The sequence below is a fragment of the Hypomesus transpacificus genome, unplaced genomic scaffold (genome assembly GCF_021917145.1).
Source record: "Hypomesus transpacificus isolate Combined female unplaced genomic scaffold, fHypTra1 scaffold_55, whole genome shotgun sequence".
Lineage (NCBI taxonomy): Eukaryota > Metazoa > Chordata > Actinopteri > Osmeriformes > Osmeridae > Hypomesus > Hypomesus transpacificus.
Window position 1 is genome coordinate 155,502 of NW_025814032.1, and position 18,380 is coordinate 173,881.

The 18,380-nt window shown below is 41.0% G+C and overlaps 1 protein-coding gene across 4 annotated transcripts in view; it reads right to left on the minus strand.

Annotated features, from left to right (window-relative positions):
- Nucleotides 1-10,035: 10,035 nt before the first annotated feature.
- pi4kaa (phosphatidylinositol 4-kinase, catalytic, alpha a) overlaps nt 10,036-18,380 on the minus strand; it is a 227,268-nt gene continuing 218,923 nt past the window's right edge. For 3 of the 4 annotated variants that reach the window (XM_047017382.1, XM_047017383.1, XM_047017384.1), the window contains exons 47-54: nt 14,788-14,968; nt 14,555-14,659; nt 13,355-13,480; nt 13,112-13,232; nt 12,735-12,894; nt 12,509-12,598; nt 11,494-11,577; nt 10,036-11,288 (exon numbers count right to left, since the gene is read on the minus strand). In XM_047017382.1, coding sequence (XP_046873338.1) covers nt 11,237-11,288; nt 11,494-11,577; nt 12,509-12,598; nt 12,735-12,894; nt 13,112-13,232; nt 13,355-13,480; nt 14,555-14,659; nt 14,788-14,968 — 919 coding nt within the window. In that variant the 3' untranslated portion in view covers nt 10,036-11,236. Of the gene's footprint in view, nt 11,289-11,493; nt 11,578-12,508; nt 12,599-12,734; nt 12,895-13,111; nt 13,233-13,354; nt 13,481-14,523; nt 14,660-14,787; nt 14,969-18,380 lie in introns of those variants that run through there. The other variant, XM_047017385.1, reaches the window with a different exon arrangement.

The window sequence follows — 18,380 nt, forward strand, 5'->3', positions numbered from 1 at the left end:
CCACGCAAAGCAGCTGGGCCAGATGCTGTCTCCCCTGCCAGCCTCAAAAACTGTGCTGACCAGCTGTCTCCGGTAATCAGCTACATCTTTAACACCTCCCTGGAGACATGCCATGTGCCAGCCTGTCTCAAGTCCTCCACCATCATCCCTGTGCCCAAAAAGCCCAGGCCAACTGGACATAATGACTACAGACCCGTCGCCCTGACCTCTGTGGTAGTGAAGTCTTTTGAGCGCCTGGTGCTGGCACACCTTAAATCCATCACAGACCCTCTACTGGATCCCTGCAGTTTGCCTACAGAGCCGACAGGTCTGTGGACGACGCAGTTAACGTGGCCCTCCACTTCACTCTACAGCACCTGGACTCCCTAGCATCCTGTTTGTGGACTTCAGCTCTGCCTTCAACACCATCATCCCCGCCCTGCTTCAGGACAAGCTCTCCCAGCTGAACGTGCCTGACTCCACCTGCAGGTGGATCACAGACTTTGTCTGACAGGAAGCAGTGTGTTAAGCTGTGAACACAGGTCTACGAATACCGGTCCATCAGCACCGGATCACCTCAGGGCTGCGTTCTTTCTCCTCTGCTCTTCTCCCTGTACACCAACAGCCACACCTCCAGTCATCCGTCCGTCAAACTCCCGAGGTTTGCGGAAGAAACCACCCTTATCGGGCTCATCTCTGGTGGAGACGAGTCTGATTATAGGTGGGAAGCGGCCAACCTGGTGACCTGGTGCAGCCAGAACAACCTAGAGCTCAATGCTCTTAAGACAGTGGATATGGTTGTGGACTTCAGGAAGAACACAGCCCCACTAACCCCCATCACCCTGAGTGACTCCCCAGTCAACACTGTGGAGTCCTTTCGCTTCCTGGGCACTATCCTCTCCCAGGACCTCAAGTGGGAACTGAACATCGGCTCCCTCATCAAGAAAGCACAACAGAGGATGTACTTCCTTCAGCAGCTGAAGAAATTAAACCTGCCAAAGACAATGATGGTGCAATTCTACACAGCCATCATTGAGTCCATCCTCACCTCCTCCATCACCGTCTGGTACGCTGCTGCCACTGCCAAGGACAAGAACAGGCTGCAGCGTATCATCCGCACTGCTGAGAAGGTGATAGGCTGCAATCTGCCTTCCCTCGAGGACCTGCACACCTCGAGGACCCTGAGGCGAGCGAGGAAGATTGTGGCCGACTCCTCCCACCCTGGACACTCCCTGTTTCAGTCACTCCCCTCCGGCTGAGGGCTGCGGTCCATCAGGACCAATACTTCACGCCACAAAAACAGTTTTTTCCCTTCCGCTGTTGGCCTCTTCAACAAGGCCAAGGGTCCACACTGACTCTGACTTCCTACTTAAAGCACATTGCATTTACACAATTGTATCTTGTAAGTTTGTATTTTTATATCGTAATTGGCAACTTATATTTTATGACAACTTATATTTTATTTTACATTTTATTTAATTCTAATTCCACTTAGTACTGCTAGTTTATGTACCCTATGTACCCTTAGTATAGATAGTCCACATATTAAAATGTTAGGTTCCTATATATTTATTGTATGAACCTTCTTGCCAAAGTAAATTCCTTGGCTGTGCAAACTTTCATGGCGAATAAATCCCATTCTGATTCTGATTCTATACTGTCAAGACGGAAAATAAAGATGGTCCTTTGCGAACATCACATAGAGATCTCTTGTTACCATGTTGTTTTCTACTTACCTGTGTTAAAGAAGATCATGCGGTTTCCAAAGCACGCAAAAGGCTAGCTACAAGACAAAACCCTGATGTAGAAAAGAAGGAGGATCTGGAGATTGCGTCTGACGATGACAACCATATGGTTTATTATTATCGAGATGCATCATTCTTGACAACCACAAGGTTTACGTGACATTGTGACATTGAAAGACATCCACAAGAACATTCCAGTGGTTCTGCAAACCAAAACTCGTCTGGAAGTGAACAGACTTTACTGCAGGAAGAGTCTGTACCGGCCACAGAGTGCATGTCTGGGATGGATTCCAGACCAGAAAGGGAAACTGGATACCCTGAAGTGGAAACTTTACTTAGGAACATTGACAGTTCAGAAGTGAGGTCAGAAAATCAACGTGAGCCGATGGAAGTGAATTTAGAGACACAACGTGATACAGCTATATCGGACTCTGAAAAAGACATACCTAAGATCTTGTCTGATAGACCTGAAGTAATGGAGCCTCAGTTAGAGATACAGTTATGTGTCAAACTACATCAGAAAATGATCAATACAATACAGATAATTTACTTAGACGTTCTACAAGAATAAAAGAGAAGTCTAAGAGGTAAACTTATCCTGAATTAGGAAATCCGCTCATCTCAATTGTCCAATCTTTGTTCCAAAGTTTGAGCACAGCAGTTTCCAACTCTTTAACCTTTTCTGGGAGACTGTTAATGTGCCTAAAAATGCCTAAACAGCATACCCAAAGTAAATTGACTGCTGTTCTTGAACCATTTGGAGTACATGCATGTAAATTGACTCTTTTGAAAGCTGACACTCTGAAGTTATGTTCCTTGTTGTCAGGACCCCTGTCAGTCCTACTGGTGTTGAGTAATAGAAGCTTGAACACAAGGAAAGTGAAAGTTTCTATTTCCGCCTAGATTTTGTTTTGAAAACAGAGGCCTGAAGAGGCCTAGAGGTGGTAGGTATTAGCTGGAAGACAGAATTGGACCACAGGTTGAAGCCTTACCCAATTCAGATCAAAAGTCAAACATAATACCACAATATATTCATATTTGACACATGTTTTTATAAGAGTACATCCAGACGTTTTCTAAAAGGGCCTTTTGGAGACTCCAGAATGACCCTTCTAACCAAGGTCAAATTCTTAGGATAAAAAGGTATAATTGTTATCTCTAATGAAAGGTGGTCCTTAGAACTATCATATATAACAGCTAAATCCCTCATTAGTATTACTGAAACACAAAAACTGAAGCATGAACACATTGGAGTGATTTATCTGATTCCCAGGATTGGCACACAAAGAACACTGACATATTGCGCAATCGACTTTTATTTTGAAGGCTCCACAAAACCTGGCATATGGGGTATCGCCATTTACAGCTAGCGCTAAGCTACAAGGATAACTAGCTCTTTTCAGAGTCAATCCAAGCCAGTTAGAAAAAATCGTGTAGAGGGGGCGGGGGGGCGGGCTGGACGCACAGACCTAGTTGGCTTTAGAGGACTGTCACCGGGGCATGGAAGCTCCTATTGGCTAAACCAAGGTGTCTATCAAAAGGTCAGAGTGTAGCGGCCATTTTAAGACTATCCCCGTGTTTCTACTTGACCCAGATCTCATGCTATGAGCTAAAGTGCGTTGAGAGACAGATTATTTTTTTTTTACGAAGTAACAATGAAGCAACAAGATCGTGGCTATGTGTGGATATAATTCTTTGTTTGGACAACTACTCGACATGGTTTGATACTTTGGACCCTTGGGAATGTAAGCAGATGATGTTTTGATGAGTTGTGTGCATACCTGGACATTCCTAAGTAATCGAAGGTAAGTACAACTTTTTTCTCTGGCATTGTTGAATGAACGGTCACCGGACAAAGACATTGACGCTACTTTCTGTTGCAAGTTGAGCTTGAATTGGTTTATTTCAATGGAAGCACAAGAATCGTAGCTTTCCAACAATGTATACACATGTGTAACATGTGTACTGGTCGAAAAAAAGGGGGAGGAGGGGGCAGTGTTTCGGGCCCGCGGGCGGGCCCGCACGCAAAACAAGTTAAATGAGCCTAGTTACGTTGAGATGCCCGAGCCCATAACAGTTCAGCCTGTTGCTATGCAAAGGGACTTGAATAGAGTGGGGAGGGTGTAACTGATGAAGAAAATTATGTAACCCTGCTGAAATGATGGAGATGGGTTACACTTATGGAACTATCTAATTGAAAAGTGAATGTCTCAATTATTCCTTATATTATACTCTAAGTTGTATTATGGGAAATGTGATGCTAAGCTCTGACTGAGTAAAAACAATAGAGGTGTGAAACGTTGGTTTTAGCAAAGGAAGATAGGGAAGTACCACTCTAAGGAATGCAGAGGCCTAGCCGTAAATTAGAACGTACACATAGGGCCAAGCTGCAGGAAAACTCCTCCAAACCAAGTCTGAAACTGTCACCCAGGTCAGGCCTAGGTCTGTGTCTAGGGGTTTTCTATGTTTATAAAGCACAAGCATCCCATACCAACTAGAAGAAAGTCTAAGATATGTGTGCACCCAACACGAGCCTGGACATGGTCAGATTTATGTAAGGACAAAGATGCCAACGTGACACAACTTCTGTAATCAGAAACCCTAGTATAGGGGCCAATTGGGTGACAAAGCGTAGAAATGGTCATCAACAGAAAGGTACCAATAATGTGAGGATGCATAATGTATCTGTGACCAACAGTGTTGTACCAATAGCAAAAAATGACACAAATAATAGGCAAAAAATACAGTATATAAGAGGACGTTTGGAGAGAACTTGCCAGTCTGCTCTTGGGAGCTTACTCACTTGGATACCTTTTTTTACCCTGTGTTGGAATAAACCTTTGCATCAATACTCTGAGTTTCAGTGCATCTGTTGGGACTTAGCCTGATTTTTGACGGGTCAACACTTAGAATAATTTTCATCGTTTGGACTTAGTTTATTTTTGACTTGTACGGACTTAGGATTTTCCTCACTTCGACACTCTGATTTATTTTCACTATACACGGGAACTGGAATAATTATTTACGACATAACCCAGGTGAATTACATAAAAATAAGTAAATTGAATAAGAAAAAAACTAAAGTAATAGGTTTAACAATAGGCTTGATAGTCTATATGTGTGATGTCTCTTTAGGAGTAGCCTATTTACAATTAGCCAATCAGGAAAAAGTTGAGAGAAACAGTTGAGACGTTGCTACTGCCAGAATGAGAGAAAACGCTCGAGAGAAGTTCTAAAAAGAAAAGAGAATACCGCAGATAATAAGGAACGAAAAAGTTAAAAAATGTGTTAGTACTCTACAACAAACATAGTTAAAGTTGGTAAAAACCTATTCATTAAAGACAGCAAGAAATAATCGAGAGCAAACAGGGAAGAAGAGTACGCTAACCAAGGTGTTGGTTATGTCTTACTGAAACATTTTGTTTTTGGGAAATTTATTGAACGGAATTGTTAAGTTTTCTTTTGATAAAAATATGTTTTGTCAAAGACAAACTGTACAATATAAAGAGTGGAGTAGTGGTTGTAATCTGAGCCCCTCCCGGATGACCGAGCTTCTCACCCTATATTTAAGGGAGAGCCCAGACACCCAGCGGAGAAAACTCATTTCGGCCGCTTGTATTCGCGATCTCGTCCTTTCGGTCACTACCCACAGTTCGTGGCCATGGGTGAGGGTAGGAACGTAGATCGACTGGTAAATAGAGAGCTTCGCCTTTCGGCTCAGCTTCTTCACCACGACGGACCGATGCAGAGCTCGCATCACTGCGGGCGCCGCACCGATCCGCCTGTCGATCTCGCGCTCCATTCTTCCCTCACTCGTGAACAAGACCCGAGATACTTGAACTACTCCGCTTGGGTCAAGATCTCCTCCCTGACCCGGAGATTGCACTCCACCCTTTTCCGGTCGATAACCATGGCCTCAGATTTGGAGGTGCTGATTCCCATCCCAGTCGCTTCGCATTCGCATTATGAGCAGAATCGGTTACAAAGGGCAGCCCTGGCGGAGTCCAACCCTCACTGGAAACAAGTTAGACTTACTGCCGGCAATGAGGACCAAACTCTGGCACCGGCCCCACTGGAAAGGGGCCCCGTGGAACACACAGGACACGCTGGAGGGACTAGGTCTCTCAGCTGGCCTGGGAACGCCTCCCCCAGGAAGAGCTGGTGGAAGTGGCCGGGGAGAGGGAAGTCTGGGCCTCCCTGCTTGCTGCCCCCGCGACCCGACCCCCGGAAAAGCGGCAGATGATGGATGGATATAGTGGTTGTATTATTAAATTGTTTTTGAAGACTATTTTGTCTCACGTGTTGTAAAGACACAACGAGGTAGGAGCTACGAACTAGCATCCATTGTATTCGATTCATTGTGAAATGCATGTAATTGTAAATGTATGCAGTGTTGGTTAAATCGTTTTCTTTGATAAATTATACAAATTTCATGTTTGTATGTACAGTACTGTGCATAAGTCTTGGGCACCCAATATTTTTTACACAAATAATGTCTTATACTGTAGTTCTTCAATGAAATGCTACAGCTTTCCTTGAATTACATGTTTTGATGAGGGCGGTGTGTACACGAAGGCAGCTTTTATTATTAATATTTCATTCGTAATTAAGAACAACACAGGAATTGCGCAAAGCAGTTTATTAATTAGTAGGTGACATCTCTGGTGTCTCGTCGGTGAGGAGGCAGATGAGGATACTTATAGTGATGCAGAAAGTTTAGTACCGTACCTAAGTGTAGTAAAATTTGTGCTGTCAGTTAAACGCGTTATTAACGGCGTTAACGCAAACCCAAATTAACGGCGTCAATTTTTTTATCGCACGATTAACGCTCTTTTTGACTTAGCAAACTTTTTCGTTTTTTTCACATTCTGTTGCAACAACCACTGACGTTACAAAAACTACAATATCGCACCGGATCTAGCTAGACCGGAAACAAAACAACAGGCACGCCACACACACTTGTTTGGGCTTGCGAGCCGGCTAAAGAGTAGTAGCAGAGCCCGTTTACGGATATTATACATTCTCTGGTAGTAGGCTAACGTTACGTTTTGAGTTGATTGCCAGCGCCAGACGCCGAAATGGATGCCAATAAGATTCTGAATGGAAAGTTTACTTTTAAAAGGTTGCCAAATGGTTCCATTGACAAGACCAAAGTGATCAGTGTGTTCTGTCGTTATGAACTGAGCTATCATCGCAGCACGTCGTGGAGTCTAAAATACAATTTTGATGGCCAAGCACACAGCTGATGCGAATTCTCCTCCCGCTCGTCAAAGCCAGGCGATTGCAATGTTGTTTTCAATTTAAAAAAAACATTAGCACGAAGCAATCCGAACCACTTTTCCATGTTGATAAGAGCGTTAAAATGTGAAAAAATATTGGATGAAAAAGAAATCAAGGGACATTTAAAATAGAAAAAAATGTGCGATTAATTGCGATTAATCGCGAGTTAACTATGACATTAATACGATTAATCGTATTTTAATCGTTTGACAGCTCTAGTAAAAATACATTAGAATTATAGTAAATCTAAATTTTATGTTGCTACATTTTTTCGTTTAAGTGTATCAGATTTGAATGCAACATTTAATCAAATAAATACATGTAATATACATTTTTTATTTGTACAGCAGTCTAAAAGTGCAATTTTGCTAAACCTTTTGTTACATTATTTATTTCTTTATTTCTTAAAGCATTTTTCTTTAACTTTTTTAAAAATGTGTATTGTGCCCAAGACTTTTGCAAGGTACTGTATGACGCTGTTTTATAAACAGGTCAGGTTTTTTTGGTTCTTTGGAATGCTCCACTGCACGTGGGAATAGCAAGATGGCGAGCCACCCGCAGAATCTTCCCTAACGGAAGAAGACGGCACATGAAAGAACTGCAACGTTTGTATCAAAAGACTCTGCACAGTGAAGGGTTGCAAAACAGCGACTTTTTTTGAACTGATTCGACATTGTATGTTTTGATTTCATAATAGTTTTTGTATATAAGTCAGAGGGAGTCAGATGGCTGAGCGGTGAGGGAGTTGGGCTAGTAATCAGAAGGTTGCCAGATCGATTCCCCACCATGCCAAATGACGTTGTGTCCTTGGGGGGAATGTCCCTGTACTTACTGTAAGTCGCTCTGGATAAGAGCGTCTGCTAAATGTAAATATAACAGTCTGTTGTGACTGTGAATACATATGAAAAGAGTTTTCAATGTATTAGCTGAACGGTTCCTCATGTTTAAAGCTAATTAGGAGAATACTAAAAAGAAAAAATAGAAGTTAGATCAAACCCATGGGAAAAATAGAAGATATACAAGATAAAGCACGCCGGCAAATCTAAATCAATTCTGTGGCCTGTTTATTTCTAACCCAATCTTACTACTGCTCCCATCGAATCTAGAACTGGTGCTAGATCTAGAACTTAGCACACTGTTTAACCATCATAGGTGCTACACTAGCATGACCTGCACATCCAGAAAACATCTTGTTTTCATCACTAGTACATAGTGGGTTGATATGTGGTCCTCCTGTTGCTCAGGAGCAGAGGTGCTCTGCTCTACACATAGTCTGGCGAGTGTTGGAATGTAGAGGGGATTATTTATCTTTTCGCTTTTTGCACGTGTGTCTTGACCGAAATGAGCAAAGCCTAGTTCAGGCATGGCACTCGGGCAGCGCGCCTCATTACGCTCATTAAATACACCTGTGTCAGGGGGCATTTAACCTTTTAGCTGAGTGAGTTCTAAATGTTTCCAACGGTCCCCACAGCGCAAGTTATTTTTTCAAAACAGTAGCTAACTAACTTTAGTTAGCTTCCGGGCTAAGTTACCTAGTATAATACTCGTAGCAATGCTACTACCATGCTATTGTTACTTGTTATCCTTATCATTAGTACATTTTGAAGCCATACTAAGGCGTTTGTTGCATAGTTTTTGTCTTTCGGAAAATTTGTGACGCTACTCATTAACGGATTAACCCTAACCCTCCACTGTGTCAATTTGAAAATAATTTGCAGTTTTGAGGAGGAATCTTCCATTGCTGTTTGCTAGATTCATAATTATTTTCCTTTAGAAATGTTTTTGCTAATTCCCGTGAGATGGTAAATCTTCGAGACATGAAAATGTTCAGATTTATCAGAAGTTGTGTGAAAATACTTATAAAAATATGAACCGGCTAGATCAAGGCACTATAATTTATGTAAAAAAATCGAAAAGTTTATGTTCAAATTTCAAAAGGCCATGCCCCCCACACCATAAGTCAAATAGACTTGAATGTTGCCAATTTTTTATGTTTTGAAAAACAAATTTCTGACCGCTTCTCCTAAACCGCAGGTCTGACTGCTACCAAATATTTGGTGGATAATTGTTGGACCGACATTATCTAAAGTTGTATAAAGCTTGTTGATATTTTAGTTATTTTTTAAGATATTGAACAATAACTAAAACATTTTTGTATTTAAAACGATTTTCATATTGCTTAATAGGTGCCACCTGTTCCAAACATGTGCACGGCCCTGGTGCTAATTGGGCCATAAATCTGTGACAGTTATTCCAAGTATCACTCACTTTCTGAATATTTATGTTGAACTAAGTTTGTAAAAATGTGTGAAATATTAATGCAAAAGAAGACCTTTTCTTGCTTGAATCTTTATATCGCTGCTTGCGGCTATTATTTGATTTTGAAGTTGTGTTTTGCAGTTGAAATTGTTGTATTAAGCCATGCCATGGTTTATACAGGTAATTTTTCATAGTTGCATTAAATTGAATAAACTCTATAGTTCAGCTAGGCCAAACCAATGGTAAAGAAGCTTCTCCTGTATAATGAAACATAAGCAGCACTAATTCTGAAATAGCTGTCTATCAGTGTCAGTAAGCAAGCTGGTGAAACATTGTTCAACATATATCAAGTATATTCTGCTAGTTTTGTTAAAACTGTGACAAACTATTTCAGATTTATAGTCAGATTTGTGTTAAATCACATACATTTTCTGTATTTGTAGTGCCTGCTATTGGTCAATTTAAATGACAAATTCAAGGTATGTTTCATTTACTTATGTACTGACACCCATGAGTTAATTAGATTGGATTATGATTCTTCCTAGTGTGGCAGGCGTTTTTATCAATTTTTTATTTCAACATTCCATCATTTCAAATTATGCAATATCACATGAAAGGTAGTGCTTTTTGCTAAATATCATTATGGCTGAGATTTGTTTGAGGGTATGAGGCCGCTGGCTAAGTGCCAAAGTTAATCACAGCCATGCTGATGGTCAGCATAATAACTTTATTACAACTACAAGCTACATTTATGATGCAAAGTGACGACAGATTATGATTTGTTTATTTATTTAATCATTTATTTGGCTCCGTCAACACAAATAGTTCTACAAATGGACTGGGACTGGAATGGTACCAAGTAACACAAACATTTTCATTCACACTGGCCTTCGACTGTGTGTAGGTATACTGCAATGCTGACAAAATAACATTTAAACTCTAATGTTATTTGAGGAAATGTGTTAATCTCTGCTGTGTAAAGTTTGTCAGAATCAAATATAATGATTGTTAATGTAAGCAAAGTGATAAAAATAACAAAGACAAAAAAATGGGGTGCTAGTTTCTCCATTTCGGATTTCTTTATAACGAATCGATTGAAAGCAAAACATTTATAAATAATTGTTTTCTTATTTAGAGCCAGGTTCGTGAACAGAGAGAAAAATAGAAGATGACAGTTTTGGACATTTAGACTGGAGTTAATTGAATAAATGACTGAAATGAGCTGGAAGCCAAAGAGGATATGCAACAAATTACTTAATCACTTAAAGTCTATGGAGCATCGTTAAGATGTAAAATTAACTGTACGTAAAACATTAAGTAACTTCCAAATAAGCTGCTGCACTGGTTTCTCGCCGGTTTTATTTACTCAAATGTAATCATTTGATGTAATGGCATTCCCAGTTTCTAAATTAGCTGTATTCATGCACAGTTAAAAGGTTTGTCTGAGTCTGGGTATTTACAATGTGAGTTGATGTGCCAACGTGATATGGTGGAAATTCTAGCAAAAGTGTTTTAGTACTTTGGAGTGCTGACCAAACTATGGACCTAAGTAGCAGTAATGTAAGCAAAGTCATTGTTATTTCCAGGCCAGTTTGCAGCCTCAAAAACAACTGTGACGGACAACATGGGAATGATTACATTGGTGTTATCTTCTATATGTCAAAGGGTTGAGTTTCACATTCACGTTCACATTTTAAGCATTTTACCTACCCTATAGGCTAACATTGGTAGCTACACTAATCACAAATCACATGACATTCTCCTCAAAGTGAGAATGATCTAAAATGTTCATGTTCTAAAGCTCCCTACTTTAACAAACAATAATGTGGGGACAGTTTTCTAGATTGCTACATTGTGCATTGTCTTTTTTTCCTGAGCTTTACCATTTAGCTTTTGATAAGCTGAATTCAAGCCAGGTGGTGAGTACTACATTAAAATGGGGGGTTGATAAGCAGCAGGGACAACATGGGCTTTCAGTATGGAATCTGGTTCTGGTAGTACTGGAGCATGTCGTAGGTTTTGCTTCTGTTGGAAAAAAATACAAAACCAACAATTAGCTTTCCGCTAATTTCACAAACTATTCTGCTTATGCTACAAAGGGCAAATTTTTCAATGCATTAATTGTGTATTGAGAAATCCAGCGAATCATCACAAAGATTTAACAGACACGATCTGGCAAATGGCAGATGAGATTAGTGGTGCAAGGTTTAGAAATCAAGCTACTTTTTACCTGCTGCTAAGAAAACAACTCTGGATGATTTTAATGATGAATGCAGCAGCCTCCTTCTCACTCATACTAGGGTTGAAGCGCTGCCTACAAGCCAAACAAAATAATGAATCTATTATAACCATCTTCTTCCACACACACTCTAAAACAAAACAGTGAAAATTGGCACATTAGCCACAAAAATGCACACTTTAATTTAATTAGCTTATGGAAAGTTTGGATATACCGTATTTTCCAGAAATAAAGCCGCGGCCTGTACCCCGATTTTACAGTTTTCTTGTGGTTGTTCGGCTTAAAATTCGAAGAGGCTTATAGCCCGGTTATAGATCAAAAAAGTGGCTTCGTCCAAAGAGCTCTACAGACCGTGCAGCTAATTCAATGCTCAACACGTGAACTGGGACTAATTCTTGAAAGAGGAATTATTCATTGTGTTGTCTCAGTTACACTATCAGGGCTTGGAAATATAGTGACTTGCTTAAGTAGGCAAATGGCTAGTAGAACATAACATTTCATAATAATTTCAGTAAATCAAGCCACTAAATGTGTGACTTGTATTTATTTCTGGACATACAATCCACAACCGAAGTTTGTTACACAATGCTGTAAGATCGTCTATACTCGTGCATTGCTTGGTATTGTAGCGACAATACTCTTGGTACCCAAAATGCCCCACGGCAAGCTGAAAAGCTACGAAGTTAAGGGCATTAGCTTAGTTATATAAGAATTGTTCAGAGTTCTATTGTTGTGTTCGTTCTGTTTTGATATGTGTAATGCTATGGTCTGTAGTTTAGATAATTTGAGTGTTCACCCTGATTGTGAATGTTGTATAGTTAGATGGCTATCCAAGCTGTCCAATGTGTAAGTGTTCCTGGGTAAATAAACAGTGGGCCTGTATTCCAGTGCGGCCTAGACTCTGATTTACAAACACAAATTCCCATTCTGGTGGGATGCGCCTTATAAAAAAAGCGGCCTATTTTCCGTGAAATACGGTAGTATCTAACCAAACATATCTACTCACTTCAGAAGTTTAATGGTCTGTCCTCTGAAGCATGGTAGTCCAGTGTCCAGCATCAGAGTTACCAAAGAAACCACTGCATCCATGTAGGGCCTGAAGAGGATGAAGAGCGAGAGGAGAAGGATACAGCAAGAGGATGCAGGATGGTTCCTACCAAAACAAACTCACCCATCCACAAATGCACACAGACTTGACTATAATGCAAATGTGCACAGTCACCACCACTCACCTAACTGCCAGATATCCCCTCACACACATCTCCATGAACCATTTGAAGGGCGTAGCCTCCATCTTGCCCCCCATGATCATCACCATTTCATCCGTCAGCTTAATGTCTGGCTCCCATCCAAGATTCCCACCAGGGGAACTCTCAAACATGAAACCAAAGTCTAGGGTGCACAAGTACACATCCATAAATCCACATCCATTTATCCAAGTACTCATCTTTACGTACATATGTACATGTGCACATACAGTACACCACTTCAGGACACTGTAACCCTGAATGGCATATGAATGTGATTACCCGCGTAACAGTAAGTGGGTTTATATAATTGGGTAATCATGCACTCTAGAAAAGTAGCTTCTGCTGACGTGGTTCTGTACCTATGTGGATAAGGTGTCCCTTGCTGTCCAGCATAATGTTGCCGTTGTGCCTGTCCTTGATCTGCAGTAAGAAGAGAAGCAGGCTGTAGGCTGCCATGCTGCGGATAAAGTTATACCGAGCCTAGGAGAGAGTGAGAGTCATACAGAGAAAGGAAAAAACACTATTATATGACTTGCATTCAGGTCCAATGGCATTTTTTATTTAACAATTCTGGGGTCAGGGTGGCGGCCTTTTAACATCACCTTCTGGAAGGCCAGGGTGGACTCATCACCGTACTGATTACGAAAGTAGTCGTACATCCCAAAGTCTGTCTGCCTGCCCAGCTGGTCACGAGACTTGCAGTCCGGGATGCATTCAATCACGCCGCACTGGTGACAGGAAAATATAGGGTATGCTAGGCATGTTTAAAGCAGCTTTAAAAGTACTAATAGGTGATGTGAAGAAGAGGTGTTGAAATTAATCGAATAATCAATGCATCGCGATGCGGACATGGACGATGCTGCATCGATGCAGCGGCCGACCATAATCGATTATAACGGAATGATGTCGCTCGTAAATTTTCCGGCCGCGGCATAAACATTCCAATGAAAAATAACATTCTCAGTAGCCTAACCCGTTTCATCTAGATCTATGTTTACTATTCTCATCTGGATCTCATTTACCTGACGTCATTTGTCGCCATTCGCATACATGCCACAGCTAAATGGCTGAGGGTGGTTGTGATATCGTCCTTTAAAACGCTCCAAGCGTTTTAAAAGTGGAGATATGGAACTTCATATTGGATTTTACCAACAGGCTGGGAAGCACGAACTGGAAAAATCGCATGCAATATCCAAAGCCTGTCACACCAAAATTAAATGCGTTGGGAACACTACCAACTTTAGGAATCACGTTAGCCGTTTCCATCCTGAGTTGCTAGCAACAACACCTGCCGCAGAAAATGCTAACTCTGGGCCAGCAACTCAGAGGATTGATGCAACTCTGTTTTCAATACTGCTAATCATGCTGTCTGTTGTGTTCAGACTTTGTTAATAATAAAGATTGTTTATATCTTACTACTTGTATTTTTGGATGAAAATATAATTGTTGGATCCAAAACTATGATTATTATGATTTCAATGTTAACCTTTTGCCTTTATGAAATCGTTATGAATTGTGCATGTTAGTCGGTCTTTGAGCGTGGCATGTCATCACAGCGTTTTGTCAATAATTACTATAGAAAAAAGTAATATAGAAAACTGTATTATATTAAAATATACAGTATCTTAATGCATTCTGTCAAGTCAAATATCCTATATGGCTTTAATAGAAAAATGTATTTGACGCATCGTGATGCATCATGATGCATCGAGGAATCGAATCGCTGACATGATAATCGTAATCGAATCGAAAGAGCAGTGTCAATTCACACCTCTAATGTGAAGTGTGTGTGTTACTCTCACCCCAGGAGCGGTGGCCACCACTCTGTAGGGGAATACAAACAAGTCCAGTCCTCCCAGCTGGAAAATGTTCTTAAACAGCCCAATGATCTGCAGGGCAAGCATGTCCTAGACACAAGGGGGTGACAGACAGTTAGGTGTCTGTGTTTTAGCTTAATGTAAGTAACCACAACATCTTAACCGAGGGCAAAGTGTCCACATTGGGGCCTGATGGGAGTTGGTGGAGGCTTCCTAACCTGTCTACAGTCATCTCCCACTTTGAAGATGGCTGCCTGCCAGCAGATCCTTTGTGCTTTGTCTGAACTCTCCTCCCCCTCTTCTATAGAATCAGAGGGGCAGCGGAGCCCCTCCTTCTCCAGCTCACTCACACCGCAGCGTTTCACCTTAAACTTTGCCAAGTAGGGAGCCTTAGCAGCACTTAAGATGCAAAAAAAAAAGGCACATTAGTCACATTGATTGTTTTATCCCTGAATAGGCCGATAAAAATGTCATCTAAAAAGATACAAAATATCGATATAGTATACAATCAACACTGGAATTATCGGCGCCTCTGGCAAAGATGATAAAAAAAGTTACCTTTTGGTAATTGAGCTTAGTGCAAAAAAATTCAACCTTCAAATTAAGTTAATGTATTTTGAAAAGAAAAAGATGTTTTCAAGAATTAATTATTTTTAACGAAACCTTGTGTGCAACAATTTTGGTTTACATTTAATGCTTTGTAAAAACTCCCTTTGCCACTGAAACAGCACAATCTTCTCCTGTAACATCTAATGTGGTTGGAGAATACAAAGCAAGGAATCTGAGACCACTCCTCTTTACAGAATCTTTCCAGATCATCCAAGGTCTTAGGTCATCTCTTGAACACTCTCCAGCCCACACGTTCTGTGTGTTCTAGGCAGTGGATCAAGGGTGCATCGCGGGTTGCACATGAGCAGTAGCGCATGTGTGTAAAACGAAAGTTCTTCATAAATCAAGTAGGCAGCCTATCTACTACAACTAACCTAAAAGCAGGGCCAGGTTAACAATTTTCTGTGCCCTGGGCAACAAGGCTCAAGCCCCCCCGCCCCCTCTCTGCCCCCATCTTAACTTTTTTTGATCATTTAATTAGGGTATATCTCTTGTTCTGCCTGTTTTGTAATATACGTGCCTAATATTTGGGGTGTGCTTGCCTTCGGCGACCACAAACCATTGTTATCTCACATATATATTATTTATTATTATTTTTTATTTTCGCGCCCCTAAGGCTCAGTCAATATTTGGACTACATAGACAACGTCGATGTCAAAAGGTTCGTCTTGGTCTCGATTGCGTTGCTTCTATTCGGATTTACGTTCCGTTGCACAGTTGTAGGAGGTTACAACGTTTTTGTGGGGACAAAGTGCCTTTTGTCGACGAAGGGTAACCTGTGCTAGCTACGTCACCACGTTAACACACGTTAGCAACGACGCATGGATACAACGTGATAGAGACTTTCTAGCTCCCAAATTGGAGTTTGGATTACGAGTGGAAACTACCACCCCCAAAAAATCACAACCATGTGGCTTTGTAGAGAAAGCGATTTCGAGTGGAACTGCAATCTCGCATTTTTGATTTAGGTCGTGACAATCTTTGAAATTTGAGCGAGTGCAGGTCGCCCGTGAGACCGCCTCGTCTTTTAGGCGGAAGCCATGCTAGAAAGCGTCATAGTAGCGTTTTTTGTAGCTAATTTTATAGTTCAATTTTACACGAAAAAACTGAAAGAGGGAAAAGTTATGACGATATGACTATAGTGAAAACAGCCAGGTGGTGAGATTTTAATATAGATTGCTGAAAAACTTTGATTTGTTTGCTACGTGAGAGCCTGTCAGCCTCCATTGATGATTGCGGCAGCAACAAGTGTTGTCAACAGCGCTGACACTCTCAGCTGTCAACTGTCGATCTGCGTCTGGTGAGTATTTTCTTAATTTTGTACCAGGGTCAATTCTACATCTAAATGGACAGCAGTGTTTTAAAGATATGGCGATTGCGAAGACAGCCTGCGGGTCAGCATAGTTTGTTATTTGTGTAAAACTTGGAATTTGAGTGAGACTGCATCTTGTTTTGACGTTAGCCACAGAGTCACAGACTCGGCTCGCCCACTGGCAGTGTAGTAGGCTACAGTACTGTCTTCAATGCCACAGCTATGGATACACTTTATTATGTCTTATTACACGGCTGTTCTTAATGCTGTAGAATGTTACATTCACTTGAATGTGTCTTCCCAATGTTCTGCAGTGAACAATTTTCTCATATTTGACTGTTGCTATGAATATTTGACCGCTGTCAAGGGAAGTGGCCTTTTTGCCTCGGATTCACGTCTTTTGTAGCACTCCGCAAGTAGTCCGGTAACTTTTCAACCCCAGCGTACTCTGTTGCTTAGCGACGTCAGCTGATTTGAAGCCTAAATAATGCTCAAAGTCTATGAAGTCCAACATCTTCGGCGAACTATTTCTCTGCTGATCAACAATACGAATGGTAACAAATACATTGTAAAAAGACACACTGTGTTAAGTTATTTTTGTTGGCAAGTAGCCGTGTAATAAGCGGGATAATGTATAACGCCGGTCATTATCGGGGAAATAAGCCCCTTCATGGCGAAACAAAACTGGCGAAAACTCCGCTTTGCGTCGTGCCTAACAACTCCCCTTACCTGTTCTAAAATCAGCGCAAACCACAGCCTCTTGGGGCTTATTGCTTGATTATCCCTTACAAAATAAATGTTCTAATTTCCTGCGCTTTCAATCAATCTGTGGAGTGTGGATAGCAACGGCAGCTAGCTTGCCTCTAGCAAACTGCTTTTGAATTAGCCATGTCCCCCTAAATTAATATCAAACTTATTTACGTTTTGGGGGGCTTATTTTGAGTTAGCAGACGGTACTATTTGAATCACAATTCCATCTGAAATACTGCCAGTGACAACGTTGTTACAGTAGTTTGTTTCAAAGGGGGTTCCTTGTTTCAAAGGGTGTTCTTAATGAATTATGCAATATGAGTAGGCTAAATGTTTGAACATTTCACTAGAAGGGAAAACGGACCCACCTGCATCTGAAGCAAGCAAGCACACCCTACAATTTCCCCAGAAATTGTAGCTTCTCTAGTTCTATATTGAAATAATATCGGCATCATCGTTATAATTAAGTATTATAACTATGATGATTTTTCAGTTGGCCAATTTTTTGTGCCCCCTCAGGAGTTGGTGCCCTATGCACAGCGCGTAGTGCGCATTATGGGAGCGGCGGCACTGGCTACTAGACTACACAAACACTGTTTTTGACGTGATTTAACATAATATTTTGATCGAGCGAGTTGCAATAAAATACTCACATTAAGGAAAGTTAGGACTGCGTTCATAACGTGTTATAACATTTTAGTTGACATTGTCTAGGGCCCCTTAGATGTCATGTGCCCCTGGGCAAGTGCCCAGTTGCTCTAATGGTTAATCCGGCCTTGCCTAAAAGATAATTTAGAATATGTCCCTTTACATCTAAGAACTAAATAGGATCATCTTGGGCATTGCACAGGATTATTCTTTGAGCTGGTAAACCGTGAATGTATTTTCAGGCTGTTGAAAGGTGCAATATCCATCTCCCTTCTATTATTTGATCGCATAGAATCACTTTTTTTTTATCCCAACAGTTCCTTTCAACGTAGTCAAGTTACCCAGCATCGAGGAGTCACCGAAGCCTTTATTCAGTCCGTGTTTCTATGATAAATTAGAAGCCTTAAAAATCGTGGTTACACTATTGTGAATCCAATGATCATGACAGCTCCCACCCATGCCGTCATCTTCTTTTATTTTATATCTTATTAA